The 27,448-nt window shown below is 39.3% G+C and overlaps 1 protein-coding gene across 1 annotated transcript in view; it reads right to left on the reverse strand.

Moving 5' to 3' along the window:
• RARB (retinoic acid receptor beta) overlaps positions 1-26,341 on the reverse strand; it is a 446,540-nt gene extending 420,199 nt beyond the window's left edge. Inside the window, exon 1 of the mRNA XM_065877062.1 lies at positions 26,164-26,341. Within this exon, the coding sequence (XP_065733134.1) occupies positions 26,164-26,341 (178 nt within the window). The remainder of the gene's footprint in view (positions 1-26,163) is intronic.
• Positions 26,342-27,448: the final 1,107 nt, after the last annotated feature.

Raw genomic sequence — 27,448 nt, forward strand, 5'->3', positions numbered from 1 at the left:
CTTTTGATTTCCATTTGTGTGGAATACCTTTTTCCATCCCCTCACTTTTATTGTCTTTGTCTTTAGATGTGAAGTGAGTCTCCTGTAGGCAGCATATAAATGGGTTTTGTTTTTTAATCCATTCAGCCACTCTATGCATTCTGAGTGGAGCATTTAGTTCATTTACATTTAAAGTAACTATTGATAGGTGTGTATTTATTGTCATTTTGTCAACTGTTTTCTTGTTTTTGTAGTTCTTTTTATTCCTTTCTTCTTCTTTTGCTCTCTTCCCTTGTGATTTGATGACTATCTTAGTGTTCTTTTTAAATTATTTTCTTTTTAGGTTTTTTATATTATAAAAAATAAAAAACTTTTATATTACAGGTTTGTGGTTACCATGAGGTTTATATATAGCAATCTATATATACACATGATTATTTTAAGTTGATGTTATCTTAAACTCAAAAGCATTCTAACAATTCTGCATTTTTACACCATCCCCCAATTGCTGTTTTTTAAATCATATTTTACATCATTTTGTTTTTGTATCCCTTAACTACTTATGGTGGATATAGATGATTTTACTACTTTTGTCTTTTCACCTTCCTACTAGCTTTATAAGTGTTTGATCTACCTCTACTGTATATTTTCCTTTCTCAATGAGATTTTTTTCTTTCATAATTTTCATATTTCTAGTTGTGGCCTTTTCTTTTCTGCTTGGAGAAGTTCCTTTAACATTTCTTGTAAAGCCAGTTTAGTGGTGCTGAACTCTTAACTTTTGCTTGTAAAACTCTTTATCTGTCCTTCAATGCTGAATCATAGCCTTGCTGGGTAAAGTATTCTTGGTGTAGAATACTTTTAGCATGTTGAACTTAAAATATCGTTTCCCTTCTGGCCTCCAAAGTTTCTGCTGAAAAGTCAGCTGATAATCTTAATAAGGGAGTTGCCTTGTATATAACTAATTGCTTTCCATTTGCTGCTTTTAATATTCTCTCTTTATCTTTAAGTTTTGCCCTTTTAATTACAGTGTGTCTTGGTCCTCTTTGGGTTGATCCTTACTGGGACTCTTTGTGTTTCATGGACCTGGATGTCTGTTTCCTTTCCCAGGTTAGGGGTGTTTTCAATTATTATTTCTTTAAATAAGTTACCTGTCCCTTTTCTCTCTCTCTTATCCTGGGACCCCTATAATGTGAATGTCAGTATTCTTGATTTGTCTCCAACTGTCCTCATTTTTAAAAATTCTTTTTTCTTTTTTCTGTTCAGTGTGGGTGATTTCCACTACTCTGTCTTCCAGTTTGCTAATGTGTTCTTCTGTATCTCTAATCTACTGTTGCTTCCCTCTAGTATACTTTTCGTTTGTTATTATATTCTTCAAGTCTGTTTGGTTCTTCTTTATATTTTCTAACTCTTTTGTAAACTTCTCACTGTTTTCATCCATTCTTCTCCCTAGTTTCTTGAGTTACCTCTATGATCATTAACTTTAAATATTTATTGGGTAGATTGCTTATCTCCACTTTGCTTAGTTCTTCTTCTGGGGTTTTATTTTCTTCCTTAATTTGGAACATATACCTCTGCTGCCTCATTTTACCTAATTCTCTGTCTTTTCCCTGTTTTTATTTCTATGTATTAGGTAGGTTGGTTACATTTCTCAATACTGGAGAAGTGGCCTTTTGTAAAGGATGCGGCCCAGCAGTGCACTCCCTTCTTGTCACCTGACCTATATGCTCTGGGGGTGTCCCTGACATGGGCTGTGTGGGTCCTTTTGTTGTGGTGGGGCTGACTACTGTGGGCATGCTAGTATGCAGGGCCGTCCCTTAGCCTGTTTGGTTGCCAGGCCCTGCCTCGTGCGGTGGCTGCTGGCTGCTGGTGGGCAAGACCTTGTCCTGGGTCTGGTGGCAACCTACTGGTGGTCGGGGCCAGGTCACAGGGTAGCTGGCTGGGGAGCTGGGGGGTTAGAGTGTGTGGGTTTTCCCACTGTTGGGTGGGGCTTGGTCCCAGCGTGGCTGGCTGCTTGGCTTTGAGTATCCTGAGGCTGATGTTGACTGGCTGGTGGTGGGGTAAGTCTCCATTTACAGGTTAGAGGGAGGATTCCAAAATGAAGCTCACCAGTGTCCTTGTGCAGTAGAAGGCACTCCCAAAAATGCCTGCCTTCAGGATCTGTGTCCCCAGCAGGAGTCCCTGTTGCCTCCTGCCTCTCTGGGAGATTCTCCAAGATCAGCAAGTGGGTCTGACCCAGGCTCCTTTCAAATTTATGCCTCTGCACTGGGACTCAGCATGTGGGATTTTGCATGTGCCCTTTTAGACTGGAGTCTGTATCCCACAGCCCTCCAGGTCTCTTGTATGCAAGCCCCCTGACCTTCAAAGCCAGACATTCTAGTGACTCATCTTCTCACAGTGCAGGACCCCAGCACTGAGGAGCCGATTTGGGGCTCAGACCCCTTGATCCTCGGAGAGAATCTCTGAAATTGTAATCATCCTCTTTTTTTGCTAGTCTTCAGGTGTTCTCATCAAGAGCTGCTCTATAAGTACTTGCAATTTTGATTGTACCCATGGAGGAAGGTGAGCTCAGGGTCTTCCTACTCCACCATCTTGGCTGCTCCTCCTACTTGTAATTTTAATTTAGATTTAACATCCATTTTTTTTTATCCTGGGAATGAAACTATAATTTTACAGTAAGTCAATTGTATAATACACATTCCACTAAACTGAAATTCACTACGAAGTTAAATTTTTAATGCACCCTTGGTTCCATAAAAAGCATTTTAAACTCACTGATTCTGATAACGTGCTAAGAAAATGCCTGGGAATTGGGTAAAGATGGAGAGAGCAGTAATAGAAATGAGATTTGATGGATTTATCTGGGATAAACTCAGAAACTAAGAAACTCAGAAACTACATATGATATTAAGGATAACCAAGCTAATGCCACAACTACTTTTTTTAAATGTTTAAATATGTTTGAATCATATTAAGAAATATTACTTTAGCGTGTTACTACTGAAACCCACCTAACCAAATCCAGTGACATTGATACCTATTCCCTTAGCCCATGAATAACTATAACAAAGCTTTTTACCAATTACTGTGTCAGAAATTGAGCATATAAGACCCTGTATACTTTTAAGTGATCTGATTTCAAGAATAAGGCCTGTGTTGGTGAGGAATTAGCAGACTCCAAAGAAATAAATATCTGCAGGTGAATCTATGGAAAAGAAATTCCCACATCAAGAGCTATAGGGAGAACAGTGAACAGTTTATATGACTTGATTTCATGGGAACCATAGAGACTTTTGTACCAAGAAATATCCCTCATCTTCCAAATACTGACTGATGTTAAACACGTTCTTTTAGAGTCACATTTTAATCTTTCTGTTTAAAACTTTTGTTCTGTTAAAATAAAATATCCACGGGAGGTATAAGATAGTAAGCCATATTAATCATTTGCCTTTTACTATAAATTAGTTTCCTTTTCCACCACACCTTTGCTGAGAATGAAATGCTGACAAGCAATTATAATTGAGTTAATTGAAACATACAAAAGCACAATCAGTTCGTGGTTTGATGGAATGGAGAAGTGATTTCTAAAGTTTCTAGGGTCTTAATGTTTCTATCTTTTTACTCCAGAGCAAACAGATTTATTTTTGCTTTAAAGTTAAAATTTAAAAGACTTCTTACTATACTGGAACAATCTTTGAAGAACACTCAAGGGATACTGGTTTCCATTCTATGAGAAATTTTCTTTGGATTAGGAAGAATGTAAAATCAAGGGTTTAGGAGAAGTTGGGATCAGTGGAAAATAGAGACATACAACTAAGCCAAAAGGGTCACGGTCAAAAGAGGGTTAATGGAACAAGTGCTATAATGTTTTCCCATTACTTAGGATGTGAGGTACCACATGAGGCCCCCATTCCTGTACTTCAAAGTTTTCTTTTGCATATTTATTCAGGTAAATGGCAAATGAAGCTTTCCACTTTATCACTTTCTTCGCTAACATGACCTGAAGCAATATTTATTAAAAGGCTTTTTCTGGAAGGTAAGTTTCAGGAGAAACTGTCTCTTTGTTTCATTCACAGATGTATATTCTAAGTACCTAGAAGACTGCCTGGCACACACTAGGTGCTCAATAAGTGTTTGTGTACAATGCACCAGGCACCCAGTCAATTACTTTACTCTCCACATTCACTAAGACCCGGTCTAGAGACGCATGTGTTTCTCAGTGGGGGCTACTGGCATTTTGAGCAGAATGATTGTGTGTGTGTGGGGGGGGGTAGAGGATTGTCTGGTGCAATACAGATGTTGAACATCCTTGGCTGGTACCCATTAGTTGCCAGTGGCAGCCCTCAGTTATAAACGACAAACCAAAAAATTCCTACGTACTTCCAAATGCTTTCTGGGGAAGAGTTCTACCCCTTAGTTGAGAACCACTGATAAGAAAATCGATGGGTAGGGACTTATCTGGTGGTCCAGTGGATAAGACTCCACGCTCCCAATGCAGGGGCCCTGGGTTTGATCCCTGGTCAAGGAACTAAATCCCACATGCGTGCTGCAACTAAGAGTTAGCATGCTGCAGCTAAAAAAAAAAAAAAAAGATTCCCCCATGCCACAACTAAAGATCCCACATGCCGCAAGAAAGATCCTGAGTGATGCAACTAAGACCTGGTGCAACCAAATAAATATTTTTAAAAAATAGATTGGTAAAGAGAGTTACTAAATATTAAATTACTAAAAAGCATAATAGGTTATTTATAAAAAAATTATTAATTCTTACTACAGGCATATGAAAAGTTCACTTTTAGTGTCTATGTGGTATTTTATTGAGCAGATATATCTTATTTTCAATAATTTCTCTTTCATTAATAAGGGAAAATATTTACATTATTTTCAGACTTCATTATTTTCAGAAGCTCACATTCCTTTTGGCCTAACTTTGCCTAGAAGTGTTATGTTCATTGAATAGAACACAGTTTCAATGATTTCTTGTGAGAAGTAAACTTTTACTAGTAATTATATCCTGTAGTCTACCTGTAAATATAATATAGATTAACCATGGAGTAACCCCTTTCCTTACCTTCAAAAAAGGGCAAAATTGGATTGAAACTGGTTGTCAGTGCAGAACTTCTGCACGTCATTTCATTCTTGAAAATTTATCCAAAGAAAGTAATTTTTTTTTAATGGGGAAAAAAATTCCTTGGATGTAAAAGTTGTTTAGTATTTTCTGCACTGGTAGAAAAAATAAAAACCATCTACATGCATATGATGGTTTACCTCTACTTTTAAAATATTACACAGAAATTAAAATGATAATTATGAAGGATACATTATAATAGTAAAAGAAAAAAATTCTTGTAGAAAGAATTTTAAGTGCTTTATATAACATAAAGTGAACTGAAAGAAAACAGAAAACTGTTTGAAGAAAGTAGAGTTGGATGAGAGAAAGAAAACATGATGCAGAGGTATGTTTGGAAAATGTTCATTGTAAATCCTGTATTTCAAGCAGACTACAAAGGTACTCTAAGCCTTCCAGGATCCAATGCAAAAAGGGAAATGTGATCATCAAATGGGTCTCCATGGCCATAAGATAAAAAACTTTTTTTTCTCACTAGGAACATTATTTGGGCTGTACAAACCAGAAAACATATTTCCCTGGGATGGCTCATAAAGGAACACCGTGGAATAGAGCAAGCGCTATTCCTCAGCGACACCCAACAGAGTAACAAACAACACCATCCTTTTGTAAAGAAAATCAGAGACCATAATTAAAAATAATTAATAATTAAAAATCGTTTTTGCAACACAACAACAAAAAAACAAACAACCCAATTGAAAAAAATGGATAGAAGACCTAAATAGACATTTCTCCAAAGAAGACATACAGACGGCCGATAGACATATGCAAAGATGCTCAACATCAAAACTACAGTGAGGTATCACCTCACACCAGTTAGAATGGGCGTCATTAAAATATCTACAAATAACAAATGCTGGAGAGGGTGTGGAGAAAAGGGAACCCTCTTGCACTGTTGGTGGGAATGTAAGTTGGTGCAGCCACTATTGAGAACAGTATGGAGGTTCCTCAGAAAACTAAAAATAGAACTAACATATGATCCAGCAATCCCATTCCTGGGCAGATATCCAGACAAAACTATAATTCAAAAAGATATGTGCACCCCTACATTCATAGCAGCACTATTCACAATAGCCAAGACATGGGAACAACCTAAATGTCCTTTGACAGATGAATGGATAAAGAAGATGTGGTACATACATACAATGGAATACTACTCAGCCATAAAAAGAAGGAAATAACGCCATTTGCAGCAACATGGATGCAACTAGAGATTATCATACTAAGTGAAGTAAGTCAGAAAGAGAAAGACAAATACCTTACGACATCACTATATGTGGAATTGAAAATATGACACAAATGAAACTATCTACGAAACAGAAACAGATTCACAGACATAGAGAACAGACTGGTGGTTGCCAAGGGGAAGGGGGTTTGGGGAGGGATGGAGTGGGAGGTTGGGGTGAGCAGATGTAAGCTTTTATAGAGAGAATGGATACACAACAAGGTCCTACTATACAGCACAGGGAACTATATTCAATATCCGGAAAAGAATATGAAAAAGAATGTATATATATATGTGTAACTGAATCACTTTGTTGTACAGCAGTAATTAACACAACATTGTAAATCAACTATACTTCAATAAAAGAATTGATTTTGGGGCTTCCCTGGTGGCGCAGTGGTTGAGAGTCCACCTGCCGATGCAGGGGACACAGGTTCGTGCCCCGGTCCGGGATGACCCCACATGCCGCGGAGCGGCTGGGCCCGTGAGGCATGACCACTGGGCCTGTGCGTCTGGAGCCTGTGCTCCGCAACGGGGGAGGCCACAACAGTGAGAGGCCCGCATATCGCAAAGAAAAAAAAAAAAGAATTGATTTTGCTTTATAATTATATAAAATTATGTATGCATATGGGCTAAGACCAAAATAAAAGTGAGGAAAATAACTATAGTTTAATTTTCTAGAGTTATATTTAGATAAATTACATTCTGATACATTCTGATGTCTCAATATTGGGACATTTATGAACTATTTCTATTCTATAAATGCATTCATTGAAGTAAATTGCAGGCTATTGTACCTAATAATAAACATGAGAAAATAATCTAAGTCATAATGGCTAATATCTAACTATATTTATTGTAAAACTAGTCCCTGAAAACATAGCTTACTCCATAAAATCATTGACCAATAGTTTTTAAACAATCACATTTATTTCTACCAATCAAAATCTTTTAAAAAGGTGGCCGGAAATCTGGAGAATAATTAGCTTATGAGGAGCCCCAAGAGGCTACAGTGCTTCACTTGTTTGGTCTATAAGTTATTTTACTATGAGAGGTTATTCAGTTGTACTTAAAGCATCATAAGAAAACCTTTTCTAATTCGTGTTCTGATATTTACCAAGTCATTGGGCAAAGATACTACCTTTACGTTCCATAAGCTCCAAAGATGAAGAATTATGTAAATATTAGATTTGGAGCATTCAAAGTTCACCGTCATTCCTGCTCTTCCAGAATAACTGCTGTGACTCTGTAGTGTGTCAACACTCAATCTCTTTCCCTAAGAGACTCCACATTCTCCCCCCACCTTCTTTTTCTCCACATCCCCTCCCTTCCTTGCCTGCTTTACATTAAAGGAAAACCTATACATCAGCAAATTCACAGGATTCCTTGACCATGCAATCAGAGACAACATGGGAAACTTTTTCCCCAAAGATTTAATTTGTCGTCAAAGTGCACTACTGCGCCTTGTTACCCTGGATTATAAATATTTTAATCTCCACTGAGAGACTGTAATTTAGGAACACAGAATTCCTGGTTCAGGAGGTATGGTTTCAAGTCCTTGCATAGATGGTATAAACTTAGTTAAAGTGTCTTCCTAATGCAAGTTACTTAGTTACTGCTCAGCTTTAGTTACTGTAACACGATCCAGAAAAGTGGTTTAAAAGCTCAATATGGATCTTTTCCTTTATTCCCCCATGCGCTTTGGAATAAAAATTCATAGTCATCCATTTTTGGATTCTTTTCTTCACTCAACAAAATCAGGGAGAATCTCCCTGGTAAAAGGCATCATCCAAGTGAATTTGGCAGCAATGTAGGTCTTACCCTCAACAAGCTGACAATTTCATGGGAGGGAATAAATGTTTAAACCACTGACCACATTATAAGGGTAAACAACCAAAAATCTTCATTAGAGACATAAAACTCATGTGGTGAGAGTCCAGAGGAAGTAAAGATGAATTCTGAGGGGAATTTTCATTGAAAAGAGGAGAGTATTATCCCACAAGCAATGTCTGGGTATTTATTACCATGTTGGCACCAACACTGTGAGTGTCAGAGTCTATATGAGAAACAAGACTGTCTGGCGCTTTTCAAATTCTCCCCTGACTCATTCACTGGACTAAAATGCCCCTTTAACTCATGAGAGAGACGTAAAAGTTACGCTATGGTATCAAATACGTGCCCACAACCTCCCAGTAACCTAACACTTACAGAATTCGTCTCCTCTGCTGTAAGCTCGGATGTGGGGAGAGAAGAAGACGGGGCCGGGGTGGCGGGGGGGGGGAGGAGGGAGGGGATGGACAAGAACCCCAACACAAGTCCACGCAAACCAAGCAGTTGTCTCCAGGGAATTAACTGATTCTGACTCAATGTATCACATGTTTCTGAACCGGATGTTTGTTTGTTTGTTTGTTTTTTTCACGGCACATCTGGCAACATCGTAAAAACTCCACGTCCCAAGTGATTAGGCAGGAAACACTTCTGTAAATTATTTATAACTATTACTGATGTGAGCTCATTCTGAGCAGCCAGTGACAAAAGTAGCCAAGGACAAAGGAAAAAAAAAAGCCTAGGGGTGGGGATAAGGTCCTTTTCACTTTGAGATGCTTCTCATGAAGGGCCATCATTTATCATCTGAAGCTAGAAAATGGCCGTCATTAACAGATTGGAATTAATTAAGCATACTTCAAGGAATCACCCGGCAGTCTCTTTTTCATTTGCCTTTTAAAGAAACGCATTCCTTAGTTGAGCAGTTGAAGCTTTCCGTGAAAAAATGTGGCACACTCTGACCTCAGAGAGAACTTGCCAGTTAAACATCTCCTGCTGTGCTATGTAATGCAAGACCCATAATAAGATTAGGAAACACTTCATATTTCCCGCCCCCCCAAAAAACCACCACCACTGACACTTTGTAGCAAATATCAGTACCTTGATGACCACACAAAAGAAGGCAATATCATTTGGAAACATAAAGCATCTCCTCCTGCTGTGTTTTAGTTGAATGTGTGGGTCTGGGGGATGGTATTGGAAGGGGAGGGCAAGGGGGTGTGGGAGTATATGTATTGATTATCCCTTCCTTGATCCAAAGAAAATTAATCCAACTGAGGGAAACACAGCCATAAATCCATTTGCTTCTGCTGAAGTAGTTTTTCTTCCATGAAGAAGAGTCTTAGTTCCAGATACTATTATTTTCCATTTCCACTTTTTCTTTAAGTTTTTCATACTCCTCCTCTTCCCCCAACCCCCTTGCTTCCCTATCAATCAACTGACCTACAATGAGGGAGAAACTGAGCCTGACTGAGGCTCCATGCAATGGACCTTCCACACAAGCTTCCGTTCAGTCCTCACGCTGGGCCTACTTCCTGGCGGATAAGATGGGCAGAGCCATGCCAAGAGAACAGTGAGAGGAGAGGGGATTTAGCTGAGAGTTCCACAGCTGGGTCCCAGCGGAGGTTTTTCTGGCTCCAAAGTCTACACTTTTAACTATGTTGCTCTACATTTTTCTATAACCTGGTGTCTGCTGGCACTGACTCAAAATTAGTCCGTGAGGGAAAATCCTGTTCCTTTGGCTCCTTGGGTCTTTGTCAGGAGAGTATAACCTCAAATTCATGGCTTCTCCAGGCTTACAAAAATCCTTGGCGGAAGAAAATACTTTTTATGGAGAATTGCCTGAAGGCTATGAAGACCATTTTTTTCTTTAATCTTGACACGCTAATACTTATTTTTGGATTAAGTTCAGATTGAGAGAGATGTATATGTACCTGGAGACTTTGGTTGGGACCCCCGCAGGGACCCGCTTTCACAGATTGAACTTTGGAATGATTAATTTGGCCTGCACTGAGGGATGTTATTAAAAACACAAACACACATAAACAGTCAGATTTGCTGTCTCGTTGGCCTGAGCTGGTGGTACCGTTGTGCGTGTTCTCTGGGTGGCTGGGTAACTTCATGTTACGAACCTATCAGCCATGTGACTGTGTGGACGGTCTTCTTGGGACAGGCTTTTAGGTCATCTGGGCAACACTGATTATCTGCCTTGTAGGATGCACTTTAATGCACTGGCCTCAAATTGGTTTCAACCCATTTCCCTCATACTTATTTTCTCTTTCCCCAAAAGTACTCCTTTACAATTCTAAAAAGTGCTGTGTATGCTTTTTTGTAAGTTATAAAATTTATTTTCCTCAATGAAATAGGACATATGTAAATAAATTAATTAAAAATACCTCACATTTGCTGTTGAAAAAATAAGATAACATTTATAGTTTCTCACGTAGGTGATAATTATGATTTTATAAGATTCTATAAGACAGCAAGGCTGATAACAATTACAGTATATCTGGAGTCTACCTCTTTGGAAATTCTACCACTGCTGAGTTAGGATCTTAAATGAAAAGTTACTATTTTTCGAAATGCAAATGTCCCTGTGAAGGGTTAATTCCTTGGAAATGGAATCAGGCATGAATATCTTTAATGTGATACTCAGCTCTGGGAGGAAAAGGATGATAATTTAGGTGGGAGATTTGTTTCAGTTGAGTACAACTGAAGTAGCTCAATAGAAGGTCTCCTTTCTTTTATTTTAATTAATTCCACAAGTTGTCATTTAATGCATTCATTCACACAACCAGCATTTAGTGGGTACTTACTATGTGTCAAGGACTTAGCAGTGAGGATATAATAGTAAGCGAGACAGTCCTGACCCTGAATAAAGTTAAAGAAAACATCACAGATAATCCCATGACCAGCAATAAATACTATAAATATGCTCCCTAGACTCTGTCCTGAACTCACATAGATACCTCCATACATATACAATATATACCTGTTTAAAAGTAGAATAATATTTAAAACAATTCTATTAAGTCTGTAACTTGTCTTCCCCATTGAACATTTTCATGTCAATATATTAATTTCTCCATCAACATTTAAAAGGGCTGCTTATTATTTTTATTCTCTCTATATTTTAATGTAACTTTTTATTAGCCATGAAGATTGTACCAGTTTTTTTTTAAATTATAAACAAGTCTGTGCTAATATCTGTGTTCTCCCAAGCACACTGAAACATTTATTTCTTATGAATAAATTCACAGCAGCAAAAACGCAAAGCCATTGGTATGAATATTTTAAGGCCCTTGTCATTTACTGCAAAATTATTCCATAGAAAAGATATATCAATTTTCATTCTCACCATCAAGGCCGTATATAAGTATTCATTTCTCTATAGCCTGAGTAACAAAGGGAATCTTTCTTTTAAATCTTTGCCTTCTCATAACAAGAAATAAAATCTTAATTTGCATTTCTTTAAAAATTTGCATTCATACAATTACTTTGAAGACTGAAAATTTAAAAATATTATTATTGGCCATTTGCCTTTTTTGGTAACATGAACATGTGAATTTTCTGCTCAAGGCTATTGCCATTTTTCTTCACTTTTCCTTTCTCCTGTCTGTTTCTAACACATGACGGATATAGTCATAGCTTTTATCTTTTTAATGTACAGTTAATAATTACAAAAATAAATGTAACATATGTATATTGTATAAAGCATATTAGTAAAATGAATATTTAGGAATTGGAACTCTATCACTTCAGTTGCATCCACCACGTGGTCCTTGCCTACCCCGTCCACTTGCCTATCCCATTTAACACCAGGAGAAATCTGTTATCTTGAATTTGGTCTTTATTATTCTCTTGATTTTTTTAATGTACAGTTTTATTACAAACATATAGTTTTTCTAAACAATGTTTCTTTTAGATTTATAGAAATGTTAGCATCCTGTATGTAGCCTTGAAGAATTTGCTTTTTTTTTTTTTCGTTACGCGGGCCTCTCACTATCGTGGCCTCTCCCGTTGTGGAGCACAGGCTCTGGACGCGCAGGCTCAGTGGCCATGGCTCACATGGCTCCATGGCATGTGGGATCTTCCTGGACCGGGGCACGAACCCGTGTCTCCTGCATCGGCAGGCGGACCCTCAACCACTGCGCCACCAGGGAAGCCCGAAGAATTTGCCTTTTTACTTAATATTATGTTTCTACGATCTATCCGTGTTGTTGCCTATAACTTCATTTTCATTGATGAAAACTACTGAATTAGTGAAATATGCATTTGTCTGCTCATAGATATTTGGATGGTATCCAATTTTTACAATTTATGAACAGTGCTACAATGACCATTCTTAAACATGAATCCTGGTGTTTCTGTTAAAGAGCTTCTCTAGGATAGTACCTAGAGACAAATTACCTGGTCATAGGAAATCTGAATATTACATTTTATAGGATAGCACTAAGCCATTTTCAAGATAATTACACTAATTCAGACTCTCCCCAGCAACATATCTCAGAGTATCTGTTGATTGACATTCTACCTAACACTTGGTATTGTCATCACACTTCTTAATTTTTGCAACTTAAAGGATATAAAATCACCTTGCAAAATGGTCTTGATTTGCATTTTCTTAATTACCAATGTGAGATTGATATGGGTCATTTGAATTATTTTTTTAGTAAAAATGAAGTTTACTGACTATGCCTGGTTTGGATTATTTGTCCTTTTCTTTCGATGTACGAGGTCTTTCCATATTCTTTGTATATTCTGTCTCTGCTGGTTGTGTTTGCAACTGGAGTGCTGGATCCCCAGCAACAAGCCTTGTCTTTTCCATTCCTCCACAGCACTTCTCTGTTTGCCCACTTCTGGACACACTTCTCTGTTTTCCATTCTCAAAAAAAAAGGTGACAGGTGCTAAAGAGATGTTAACCTTTGCAGCCGTATTTATTTAATGTATATTTACTTAAACCTACCAGGGGAATTCAGAATTGAACAAGACAATATTAATAGTGGTACATGCATACTTTGTTACTTGGCTTTGGTTCTGGAATAAGACTTCTTGTGAAGAAGAAATGAAAGACAAATACTGGAATTGCCTCTAGGAGGTCAGGGCAGGGGTCAGGGATGGTGTGAAGTCCCTTCATGTCTCAAAGATTGCCATCAGAACCCAAGGAAATCCCTGTTTTGTCAAATATTCCATCAAGCCATTCTGATAAAAGAGGTTTACTAAGTATGGGAAGGGTAACTTCCTTTTTAAGCATGCGGTCATCATGACGTGCTATACTTGTGTAAAATGTCAAGATTAATTTTTTCTTTAGGTATCTTATGTTGGATTGGTCAACTTCATAACCATTAAGCAAGTAACATTAGAGTAACTTGGTACTAATAGAAGCAAAACCATCATGGTTGAGAAATGTATGTTATTATCAACATCACAGAAATTAAATCAAGCATTATTAGAGATTGTTTATAGACACAGAGTCACCTGCAGAGCCTGCAGCCCCTGGAGGAGAGGAGGGCTCAGACTTCAACCTCAGATGCACATGCGTTTCTCAGATGTGAACTCTTTGTGATAAATACACATTACTCCACAGGCCATGGTTACTCATGAAAAAGAGTCTTTTCCCATACCCAAACTCAAGACCACCTCCTGGAGAATTCTGAAATTTAAAGGAAAATCTTGGCAAGGTATAAACTCTGTGAAGTGAAAAGTTCCGTATGCCTAATATAGATTGTAAAGAATATGGAAAAGTACATGTGTATGTAAAAAAAACCTTTGCATTTAGGAAGCAATTCTTAGAATGACAGTTGATGACATGACCGTCCAGTGACAACAAAGGATTTTGCTTATAAGTGGACAGATTCTGATTGCAGAGCACAGGTAAGGATAATGACTGTTATTATTTACTGAGTTTTTACTGTTCTAGCACTGTTATAAGTAGTTTACGTGTTATCAGTTGATGACAATCTCATCGTATCCCTTTGAAGGAACTGTTACTATCCTGATTTTACAGACCAGGAAGCTGAAACACAGGTTAAAAAACCTGTTCAAGGACACAGATGGGGTCTGGAAATAACAAACTCTCTAGCTCCATTTCTACTACTCTCCTGTACCATCCCCCCAATTATCTGCATTAATACCATTTTTAGTTCAACAAGATGACCCTTTCCTAATCCATAGTTTTGTCTTCGACTGTTGCCCTTAGAGGTAAGGGGAAGTCTCTGAACAGTACACAGTGTGATATGCGATTCACCACAAAGTAATGGCTACATAACTTACTGTTGTCATCAGTACCCACAGGGCACTGTCCTTGTCCCCAAAATACCCAGCTTATGGGCATTGGGCAAAAATCTTAACATTAAATTAAGAAGATGCATTCTCATTGGAAAGTGGTCATTCCCATCAAACAGTACAATGGCTTTATTTAGATTTTGGCAACAAACTGAAACAAAAAAACCTCTATATGTACAGATTTTCATATTATTAAATTTGACTCATCTTATGACACAGAAAGACAGAGACCCAGGTACCCACTTCACTGAAGGCAAAGTTTACCAGGAAAGAGTTTTGTGAGGTTTGGAAGCCTTAAGTAAAGCTTACATGTGATGTAGCTTTAGGTGGTCTCAAAACAATTTAGAAAGGTTTTTGGCTACAAGAAACTAAAAAAATCTCAGATGTGGAGAACGAATAGAGGTAGATGTACAGAGTACAGAACTAATTGTATGACAAAACTAGCTCCAAGGATATAAAAGGAGTGTATTATTGAAGGAAGGGTGCCAGGGGCTGGACGGGAAGTCACTCAAATTTTCCTGTTCAAAGAGGGAGAAGCCACTAAGAATTCCAGAAGTTTAGACAAAGTCAATTAGATTTACAGCTCACAAATCCTGAAGAGAGACTGCCAGACAGCCAACAAAGTGCTGTTCAAGATAATAAAGAACCAATCATGATAATGATAAGATCACTGCTACCAGAAGCCTCCCAATGACTGGAACTTGAAATATGGTCTTGAAATAAGAACGACTTTTCTGGAGACTCTCACAGACTCCAATATGACCATGATGGACAGAGTTTTGAGGGAAAGGCTTTAAAAGTAAGAGCAAAATGAATATTAAGGAAGACTCATGGGGGTTACAAAAGAGGGTGTGGATTTGGCATCCGAAGAAAAGACCAAAAGAGAGCAAAAAGCCATAGAGAGAAATTCATTGAAAACATTGTGCCTCAAGACCATGGACTTGTAGCTGCCAGAATCAAGAGAGATTGGCTATGAAGGGAAAAAAAAAATACTTGCCTAAAATAGTATTCATTAGTTCAAGTCAATGGAGCCATATAATGCAGGAAAAGAAAGTCATTGTGAGGATAAAATTATGAGAAAGTAGCTGAATTACTAGACATTTTTGGGGGGGGGGGGAATCAAAAGCATAGTTTTTCCTTCTTCGGTGGTAGGAAGGCACAGTTAGGGTTCCCAGTAATTTCCTACGGCCGCTATAACAAAGCGCCGTAAACAGTTCTGGAGGCTAGAAGTCCAAAATCAAGGTGCCAGCAGGGTTGCTTCCTTCTGAAGGCTGTAAGGGAGAATCTCTTCCATGCCTTCCTCTGAGCTTCTGGTGGTTTATTGGCAATATATATATTTTTTTAATTGAAAAAAAAAGATAAGTCAATTTTGTTGCTTAGTAGGTTTGAGTTCTGGTTTCTTTATATTCTGGGCTTTGTAATAAGAGGAAAATATAAAGTGTCCTTGGGGTCTAGAGAGACTTACACAGATGTTTATTTTTATTTATTAATTTTTAAAATAAATTTATTTATTTTATTAATTTATTTTTGGCTGCGTTGGGTTTTCGTTACTGCACACACGGGCTTTCTCTAGTTGCGGCGAGCGGAGGCTGCTCTTCCTTGCGGTGCACAGGCTTCTCATTGCGGTGGCTTCTCTTGCTGCCGAGCACGGGCTCTAGGCACGCGGGCTTCAGTAATTGGGGCTCAGTAGTTGTGGCTCGTGGGCTCTAGAGCACAGGCTCAGTAGTTGTGGCGCACGGGCTTAGTTGCTCCGTGGCATGTGGGATCTTCCTGGACCAGGGCTTAAACCCGTGTCCCCTGCATTGGCAGGCGGATTCTTAACCACTGCGCCACCAGGGAAGTCCCTACACAGCTGTTTATATCACTTCTAATAAATGTAACTTTGCAAAAATTCTGAGGGGTAATAAGTTTCAGGTTGATAGAATCCAACTGTTACAATAAAAAAAGACCATAATGAACTTAAAAGTTGGCTTTCCTTGTTTATTTAGCAGTTCTATCTTCCTTTTTATTGAAAAATATATAATTAGTCAATGAAAACTATATGGGATAAAAATCTATGTAAAGAAATAGGAATAAATGTTATTTTCTGAGAAAAGAAACAGAGATTGCCTTGCACAAGTTTGTGAGTTGGCCACATTTGACACACTCAAATCCGCTATTATGCTGTCTCTCCAGATGATCCACTTATGTATTTAAAAAATATCTGGGTGGCTATATTTTAGTCATGCAGCATGGTGGAAAGAACAAAACATTCTCTTGTACATGTGGAATTTATAAGCCAAAGAGAAAGCTAAACTTTCAAGAAATAGCCACATTTCAACTGTAAAGTTAGAACTGTGACTGTTTTAAAAAGGTAAGCTCCATAGGGTGCTAGGTTATAGTAGGGAAATTTGATTTCTTCATGGAGATAGAAGAAGGAAAATGGACGGAATGTGCTATTTGGGCTGAAACGTAAGGGCATTTTACATTTTGGTGTTCCTTATCTTGTGCCAGCATAACTCCAAAATTCCCAAACTTCTCCCTGTATCTTTGTCTCTGTGTCCACATTTCCCCTCATTGTAGGACATTGTCATATTGGATTAGGATCCAGCCTAATGACCTCATTTTAACTCCATCATCTGAAAGATCTTATTTCTAAGTAAAGTTACATTCAGTTCATAGATCCTGGGGGTTAGGAGTTCAACATCTTTTGGGAAGACACAATTCAACCCCTAACAGTCCCGTAAGTTTTTCCTGGTAAATCCTAAAATGATGTCTCATTGGAGATAGAACCTGACAGGACACACAAATGAGAACCAATTGCTCTGATGGGTTTACCCAGAAAACCATCAGAGAGACTCAGAAGTGCCAACTGCAATACCTAACACACGTGTGTTAAGTAAATACTGGAAGAGTGAATTCATGAATAACAGTACATTTGAGTCCCTTCTGTACACCTTGGGGACTCTGGTTACACATCAGGAAACGGAAACAAAGGCTGGATGTTCCCTTGTCAACCCCACACACCATCCAAGATGGAAACTTAAAACACCTACCTTCTTTCCCTGGGTATTCCGCACATGGCTTTTCCCAGTGCCATGCCACTGTCCCATGCCTGGTACAATCACTGGATTTGGTTTTGCAAATCTTTCCCTGTCCATTGAACTAATAAAGTTCCTCCCTCTCCTCTCAACAGCTAGAACATTTACTTTCTAAGCAGTTTATTTGACATTGTCAGTTATTTTTCACTGATTCATTCATGGATTCATCCATCCATTCCGGTAATCTTCAACATTTTGGATGTAACGCTTCTTTTAGCAACATATAACACCTGCTTTACAATATCAAAATGAAAATCATAGATAATACAGCCCACCTACACATGTAGTTTGAAAGAAGATAATATAATGCCCTGATTGCAATATCAAGGGTGAATTCAAAGAAAATCATTTATAATAAAATAATAGTTATTTTAAAATTACATAAAAAAGTGGTAAGATGCTTGTCCCTCTGTGCAGAATTGCAATGAATGTTTTAACTGCAAATGCAGGTTGTTAAAAATGTGTGGTATTGGTGACCCAAATACCAAGAATAACACTGTCATCAGTGACACGATTTCCTGAAAAGTTGAAAGCCTCTTAGAAACACTTCCAAAACACCAAAGATGAACCTATTCTTGATTTACACAGCAATTATAGCCCTAAGTAAGATACATTAAAAGCATACAATATTTTGCATTTATATTTAAAGTGGAATTACAGTTTAGCTTCAGTTAATCATAATTTATTTTCGGGGGGGCTGATATGACTGGTGGGACACTCAGAAGTCATGAGGCTATCAGGGAATTCCTTATGATTTGCAATGACTGCACAGGGCCCATACCCCAACGCTTACAGTGCTGTCAATCATTGTGATATCCAGAAGCACATCCACAAATTTCTAAAATCCTCTACCAGCAAGAACCATTGATTCGGTCATTCCGCAGACCTTAAATGAGTTTCCACTGTGCGCCAGGCATTCATGTTAACAGTTGCACAGAGGAAGTAAAGCTATGAAAACAACTGAAGACAGCAGAATAGGACATGTATCACACACACACACAAAAAGTATGCACAGTAGGCTCATGGGTGGGAAGGGATATTAAAAGCTTTAAAAATTCAAGGTCTTCGAGGGCAAAGAGCAATCAGAGTTTTAGATCTAAATGATTTTCGGTGATATGACTACCCAGTAGGAGTGCAAGGTACAGTGTTCTAAAAATCTCTGCATCACCTTGATATCCACGGCTAACATGGGGTATGAAAATGAGACTGGCTTTGGTCAGAGCGAGAGGAGTTCAAATCCAGTCCTACAGTTTCGGTCGGAGCAAACTTAGACAGTTGGTTACCTTAGTCTTTGTTTCTTTTCTTTTCCATTTGGCAGACAGAGGCAATACATGCAGCACACTAAATAAATGGCAGCTACTTTTAACACTTATTCTTACGGCAAAGTGAAAAAACAAGTGAGCTGACGCTACCACCTGGCTGGTACCATTGTCTGGTCTGGTGGTCTCAAACTCTTGGAGGTGGCCTGCAGCTCAATGACACAGTTAATTATAGTCTCTGTCTTTTTCCTACCTCTCTCTCTTTCCCTACTTCCTTGCCTCCATCCCTCCCTCCCTCTCTCTCTCCCTCCTTTCCTTCCCCTCTCTTTCCCACTTAAAATACCAAGAACCATTCAAATGTCAGAGGGAACAAAAGCAGAACAACAGAGAAACAAAGATAAAATAGGGAGTTGTATCAATTTAATGACATAGCATAAATCATCAGAGCTTCTGTGGGACCACCCAAACTCCATCCTTAAGATGGCCCAGAGGGCAGCCACCTGGTGGCAATTCTACCTGTCCTCGTGTCCATCTACATGGATGTGTATGGAGGTTAGTCTCCCATCACTCAAGGTCATCTGAATGGGTTTATCATCATTAGAAGCAAAATAACCCATCTGAAATGTGTAGGAGTTGTAGATTGATGAATTCATCAAGACAGAAATGTGCAACCCATGAAAGGTCTCACATCTCACGGCCAACTCAGAGCTGCTGTCATTCCAGTTTTCAGAGCTTCAATTTTCATGAGGTCAAAAATACTCCTTTTAAATGTCTTCATTTAATTTATTTGACAAATCTAAACTCTAAAGCATCCCTTTCTTTTCTCCATTCTTGGTCTTTCTTAGTATATATTCTTCCAAACATGTGCTCCCTAGAAATAATCATAGGGAGAAACTTAGAGGAAAATTCAGTCCTGTTTTATGATCACCTCCATGGACTGAAAGCCTATTTTTCTATTCAAAAACACACTTCTTTTTTTAGATTCCATATATATGTGTTAGTATACGGTATTTGTTTATCTCTTTTTGACTTATTTCACTCTGTATGACAGACACTAGGTCCATCCACCTCACTACAAATAACTCAATTTCATTTCTTTTTATGGCTGAGTAATATTCCATTGTATATATGGGCCACGTCTTGGTTCTGATGAACCTAGTGGCAGGACAGGAATAAAGACGCAGATGTAAAGAATGGACTTGAGGACACAGGGAGGGGGAAGGGTAAGCTGGGATGAAGTGAGAGAGTGGCATGGACATATATACACTGCCAAATGTAAAACAGATAGCTAGTGGGAAGCAGCCGCATAGCACAGGGAGATCAGCTCGGTGCTTTGTGACCACCTAGAGGGGTGGGATAGGGAGGGCGGGAGGGAGGGGATATGGGATATATGTATGCATATAGCTGATTCACTTTGTTATACAGCAGAAACTAACACAGTATTGTAAAGCAATTATACTCCAAAAAAGATATTAAAAATAACAAAAACAAAAAACTACTTTCGAAAAAAGAAAAACCCCACACTTCTAGAGTAATGATTCTCCTTTGGGCACTGTAGTCAATTTGATGAACTTGAACAATAGTCTTTTTGTTTCTGATTCATGCTCACATATTCCTGATGCCCTTGGGGTAAAGTCCAACAAACAGAATGAACCCAGCTCCTCATTAGAACTAAGAGGATTACATGTTATACTCCATCAAAGTCTGGGGAAATTGTACAGACGTTGAGGAGATGACACAGAGATTTCTTTATTATTGGGGAAAAGAGGTACTTCACTGAAGTAATCAGTATCTCTGCCCCTTTAAGAAACGGTCTCTTAATATAATACACACATGGCCCTGGGCCTATGCAAAACACTAAAACTGTTCAATCATGCTAAAAGCTTAAACTGTTTCTAAAACATTCAGGTAAAGGCTTTTGACATCTCTAAGCCTCAGAACTTTAGAGAAACCAAATGACCAAAGGCAGATGAAATGGGCTAACCTGTTTTAATTGAGTTTACTCAAATCCCTAAGAAGTTTCTTTTAGTCCATTTTACCTTGTTTTTATTCGGCTTAAAAATCGTGAAGGATACATACATATGGACCATACTATTATGTTTGACATTCACTAAATACCAGCAATATATTAAGTCCCAGACATATTAAAATTAGATGTGATCCCTGTCCAATGGGGTCATTGTGCTTGTTTAAGGACAAATGTAACTCATGGTAGAACGAAGATAAGACTACAGCGCATAGGATGATGGATAATACAAATTAATGGGTTGTTTTAGTTATCATTAATCTGCATGCATTTAAAACAGGATCAACACCTCCGGGCCCATTTTCCTTCAAACGCAATAAGAAATTCCAATCTGGCCACACACCCTGCTTTAGACAAGCTGCGTAAACAAGGCTCCTCTTACTTTAAGACAAGATATAGAAATAAGACCCATTTTATGCCCTGTCGTTGGTAATTCTGAGATTCATAGTCTGTCTCTCTAGAAGGTTGGGATTTTCTGAAGCAAATACCCAATTCTGTGATTTTGACAGCACTTTCTGATCGGTAAAGAAGCAGGGGAAAGAGCTCTCATTTTAAGATGCTGGCGTTAAATGGCGATCATCTTGAGAGAGGCTCCGAAGCCAAAACTCTTAATATTTTCCAGCTTACAACAACCTATAAAAAAGCACATGTGCAGCCATAAGACAGAACAAGCAGCCATGAAAGGAGCATAAAGAGAGACAGGCGGACAGTGGTCCAACTTTCACAGCGAGCTCTGGAACATTAAATTTTGGGTGTTCCCTGGCACAGAGCATCAGGCGTCCTTCCTGTCGTGTTTGCCGGAGGTGACGAGCTTGCCGTCCACAGGAGACAGATGAGTGGAAACACTGCAGTGTCCACCCTCAACACCCCCTGATGAAAAATGATAGCTGCTCCCACAGTAGCTGGTGAAACCAGAGAGGTTGTGAGGTCCTATAAATGTCTTACATCTCCTAGGACTCCATGAACCACCATGGAAAAGACACCCGCAGTGCAGCTGGGGGATTATCTGAGGGGTTGAGTTGGCCCCCTTGCCCAACACATTGGGAAGGACACGCACTCTGGGATCCCAAGACCTGAGCTTGGGATTTGGCTCCAAATTAACTAGCTGCTTAAGCTCTTTACTTTCTCTAAGCCTCATGGGTAATTTTTCTTATTACTTATTTTAACTCTCTCTTTTATGTATTTCCTCATTTCTAAGCTTATAGAGATTCCACGATGTAAGAATTAAGTCCTAATGCAAAGACAAGGGCATCCCACATGGAAGATGCTTCAAGTTCACCTCTCTCCTGCAAATATTTTTCTCCTTTCAGTTAGAAGGTTCTGGAGAACAGAATTTCTGAGACGTGGCTACAGTGGAATTCCCTCTGAGTTGTGCGTGGTCGCAAACGGTCATACCAATAGCCAAGTACTCCTTGCTGCAGGAGAGGAGGAATCACCACTGGCACAAACCAAGAAAGATGGGCTGTCTGCCTGCAAATGGCGTGGAGACCAGGAGAAAATCTGAGCTATAACATAGAGAATCATTGCCTGCTAGAGTTGAAAGGGCCCTCGAGATGCCCTGATTTCATCCCTTTGTAATACAGCCCTTCTAATTTATACCCCACTTTTATCCTGAAAAGATTTGAATATGATTGTTATCAAAGACTGTTCTTTAAATAAAAATATTTTCTAGTTTATGGAAGAGAAATTCAGGGCGGTTGAATGACTGTAAACAAGATGTCGGGTCAAGGACTGTCTCACACGGGGATGTGTGTGCTGCAGGAAGACAGGGTTCCCGTTCTGGTCTAGGAACTGGCCAGGGTCTGGCTGCCCAGGGAGTCTGAAGTGGAGGGCAGAAGAGTAAGGAGCAGGTGTAACATCAGTAGCCGCTACGGAAATTGTCCTCACTTGCTTTTGAGGTAGAAGGTTCCGGAACCTATAAATAATACAGTGCTGAAAGAACCTTGCTATGAGGCAGGTTGAGCTGCAGAGTCAAGGTGTGTACAGATTATGAAAGAAACGTCAGCAGATCCCATCACACAGGGACAAGACCCCATCGATGGAGTCGTCCCCACCATGTTTGTTCCCTTCGGATCCCCACGGTACCCAGCTTTCCACCCAAGCATGTGTTTTGCTAGTTGTCAAGATGATGAAATTCGGCTACCTCTCTAACCTCAGTATAAGAATAAAACTTCAAGTTTAATTTTAGCAAGAGAAAATCTGTACGTAACTTTTAGGACCTGACCCTTGTTTCCCAGTCTTTCTAAACCACAGGCTTTAACAAAGACAACTCCCTCTTGGAGGACCAACTAAAAGGCCACATAGTAACAGTGGCTTCTTTTAATGATCTTCTTTCATGTGCTTTGTCTCTGTAGTAAGAAATAATTAAACAAGGTATTAGCCAGAGTATGAAGTCAGCCAACTTTGGAGTTTCCAGCCTGAATTTTCTGTACTTTGTCCTTTTTCTGCCCCTTCTCCAGACACCCTCCAGTGATATCTTCCAAGTGTAGTTACTCAACACCCTCTCACCAAAGCCCTCAGAAAAAACCCCAGTAATTAATTATTTACCCTCTTTTTTTGAATTGCATACATTCTCCTTCTACAGGTTGAATTATATGAAATTGCCAATACTGACCAATTTTGATCTTGAAAAATAGCAGTTGCATAATGGGTCAACTTAGTAGCGACAGTATCTTGTACTTTACCAGTAATTGTGAAATGAAAAGAACAGCCTTGTGTTTATAGGTGACCTTCGGTACAATATAGCCCAGCTCCTTCAGGGTCAAAGGAATTAGAAGAGCTAACATCGCCTGTTACAGACAGAGCCTGATTAGATTTGGGATGATTTGATTCCTGTCCCAATGCTCTTATCTCCATAATAGGAGTCAGCAAACTTCTGCTGCAAAGAAAGAGATAGCAGATATTTTAGGATTTGTAGGCTATATGCTCTATCATTGTAGCATGAAAGGAACCATACACAGTATGTAAACAAATGAGTGTGGCTGAGTTCCAGTAAAACTTTATTTACAGAAACAGGTGGTGGGCTGGCTTTGCCCTGCAGGCTGTAGTTTGCCAAGCACTGCTCTATAGAATTCTTAGAATTCTAAAAATATCTGCAAACAGATGGGTGAGGGATTTGTATACTGAGAGCCTGATCAAGTGTTCAGGGATGCTCATCCAGCATAAAGATCTCACCCGCCCTTCCATTTACTATGCTCTGCATCCTCCTTTAAATCAGTAGCCAAAAAAGCCCAAAGTTGCTGGGATTTGCTGGCGGGCATCTAGGGGTTGCAGCCACCTAAGAATTCTCAATCTTTCAAGCAAGATTAGATCACCCAGGTTGGGACTAATACTCATGTCTTAACTCCTTGACTACATTTACAAAATATACTTCCAATCTGAGGATAGAAATATGTTAGAATGTGCTGTCCTTTAGGCTGGCTGAGCTATAGAATTAGCTCTTGGGGGAAATTTTAATAGCTTTAACAATCATTTAGTCAGGCTCATTCATGTGTTAGTTGAAAGTAACCTCATTATATCATTTGCACGTTGGGTGAATAGGGTTTGAATTGGCACCTGGGTCAACAAGATAGTTTGAATACAGGTTTTTTTTTCCATCTCTCCTGATAGCCAAGAAGCTACGTTGGCTACATCTACTTTCGATTTCAACTTGAGAAGCATGGGAAAATGTTATTAAGCAATTTAAAAGACTTTATTGGTCACATACTCAGGCCAGAAATGCAAAACACAGAAGGGAAGAATTATAATCAGGTCATTCCAAGAAGAAAAACAAATCACTAAATATCAGGCATGATAATACTGTGATTGCAATCAACATCCCTGCAGAGAGAGTCTGTCCATCTGTTTGTTCATCCCATCCATTCATCCGTCCATCTATCCGAATACCCAGGCATCCAGAAATCCATCTCCTACTCATTTTGAAGGCACTACACCAGGAGCTGAGGGATCCCAGTTAGGTGGAGCAAGCTCTCTGCTCCCAGTGAGCTAAGGAGGCAGGAGGAAGGAGAAAAGACCACAATACAGAAAAGTGAAGGGAGTAATTTAAAGGACAAGCTTCTAAGACCAAGCCAATATTTGGAGGAACACCTATAAAAGCAGCAAACTGCGAGATAATCAGCAGGAAGAACTCTGAAGAGCTAGTGCCAAGTTATGAACCTGAAAGAACTTAGAGAAGATGCTGGGACTTCCCTGGTGGCGCAGTGGTTAAGAATCCGTCTGCCAATGCAGGGGACATGGGTTCAAGCCCAGGTCCGGGAAGATACCACATGCCGTGGAGCAACTAAGCCCGTGTGCCACAATTACTGAGCCTGCACTCTACAGCCTGTGAGCCACAGCTACTGAGCCCATGCGCCACAAGTACTGAAGCCTGTGTGCCGTAACTACTGAGGCTGCATGCTGCAACTACGGAAGCCCACACACCTAGAGCTTGTGCTCTGCAACAAGAAAAGCCACCGCAATAAGACCATGCACTGCAACAAAGAGTAGCCCCTGCTCGCCACAACTAGAGAAAGCCCCCACACAGCAACGAAGACCCAACGCAGCCGAAAATAAAAATTAATTAATTAATTAATTAAAAATAAAAAAAGATGCTGCAGATGCCCTGATGCAGCATCCACATGCCTTTTACCTTCAGATGACAAACCAGGAAACCTGTTTCTACAAGGTGGAAGACGTGCTGGCTACCACAGCCTGTCCTTAAATAGGCAGAACTATTTTTTTTAAAAATCCCATAATATGGGGGCTTTCTATGAGTGAGTCATATCAGTCTTGAAGAATTCTAACTCGAAATACTTTTATCTTATAGTACCCAATATTTTAGAGAAGACTGGAGGTAGAAATGGCTGAAGGAGCCAAAAGTGTTCAACGACATTTAAAAAGCTTATGTGGTATGAACTGGTGGCAAAGATCCCTGGGAAGTTGAAAACAATTACAGATTCTATCTGTATCCAGGAAATGCATAAGAGATTCAAAAGAAGACCTCACAACCAAAATCGATGTTAAACTCAGGATTATCATTAGTGATTTTTATAGTAACATCTAATTCATTGCTCATGTTATTTATCAAGTGGACAATTTCTTCAGGTGTATTGGTCACACTTCCTGATTAATATTTGTGTTTACATTTTATCTAATAGAACAAATTACCAATGTGGTTTTGAACGGACCAAATTCTCAAATTCACCATTTATCTGGTTTCAAATTACCTTTCTGCTGATAGAACCAAAGGTACAGTTCTAGACCAAGAGAAACTGGCACCCAACGAAATGAGAACTCACCCAGGATATGAACCATTGTGTTTTCTCAGATCCATTAAGCCAATCAAGCAAGAGAAAAGAGAGAAGATTCAAATGGTACTTACTTGCAGGTGATGGGGTGCTACATCCACTCGGCGGAGGATGGCTGTGGAGGCCATGCGGGGGAGGCAGGGAGAGTCCGCCAATGACCGGTGGGAAGAGTAGTGGGTAGGGTGCGGCGGGATAGTGAGTCATGTGCCCGTTCACTGCTGGGACGTGACATGCGTGGCTACTGGTGGTCATGTTTTGGGCTTCACAGAATGAAAGGTGCTCTGGGGCAGGAACACATCACTCCAGGCCTTGCACCAAAGTGGGGTAGGTCAGTTCAGAGAGAGAGTGGAGTCTGAGCTGTGTTCTGCGCCAAAGGCAAGGCGGCTCATCAGATGCCCTTGCTTCTTCCCAGCCTGGTTTTTCCACCTCTCATTTTGCTGTGCTGATGACAGGAGGGGTGGCTTTTTTGTTCAGCTTCTCAGTTGAAGGCTGGGAAATGCTACCACTTTAAAAGTCCAGAGCTGCTAATCCTGTAAGAAAAAAATATACACACATATATCTCACAGGACAAAAAATATTTTCTTCTTTATCAAGTTATTATCTGAAAAATCTCTAATATTAATCTGGGACTCCTAATTCCCAGTTGTTCCCCTACACTCACTACCTTAATTTTCTTAAATTCTCACATTCTAATATAGAATAAAACTCCTACACAATTTCAAAATAACCCTGTCTGATTAAGTAACACCCCTCCCCCAACCCTGTCATTCCCCGTATCCCCGTATTCCTCCCCCACTTCACTTTTCTCCAGGCACTTAACTGCATCCATTACACATGGGAGTGTTTATTTCCATCTCCCCCATTAGAATGTGCTCACCAGGAGGGCACAGGTTTTCTCTGTTTTGTAAACAGCTATGTTTTAAGCTCCTATAAGAGTACCTAACAGGCAATAGAATCTCAATAAATATTTGTTGAATGAATGAATGAATGAAATTTGTTTCTTGCTCCTTTTAGAGAAATTTATTGTTTAATGTTGTCCTAACCTATGTGCTTACAAGACTTTGGACCTTCCAACTTCAGATTTTATGCAGCTGTTTGGAATGACCCACTCAACAAGATAAATATAATTGTGAGGGAAAATTATACCTAATGAGAGGTAAGGAAGAGACACAGCCATTAAAGATCAGTGGAATACTTTATATCGGCTCCTTACTGTCAAACAGTATACCCCCTTCTTGTGAGAGCAACATCCATCCTTTGGTTTCCGTTCAATCATCCATACATCCATCAAATCCTAACATGTCATTGTGTCCAGGTGCTGATATAGGACACTGGAGGTACACAGTGTGGGACAATGCT

The sequence above is a fragment of the Phocoena phocoena genome, chromosome 4 (assembly GCF_963924675.1).
Source record: "Phocoena phocoena chromosome 4, mPhoPho1.1, whole genome shotgun sequence".
NCBI classification, from domain to species: Eukaryota; Metazoa; Chordata; class Mammalia; order Artiodactyla; family Phocoenidae; genus Phocoena; species Phocoena phocoena.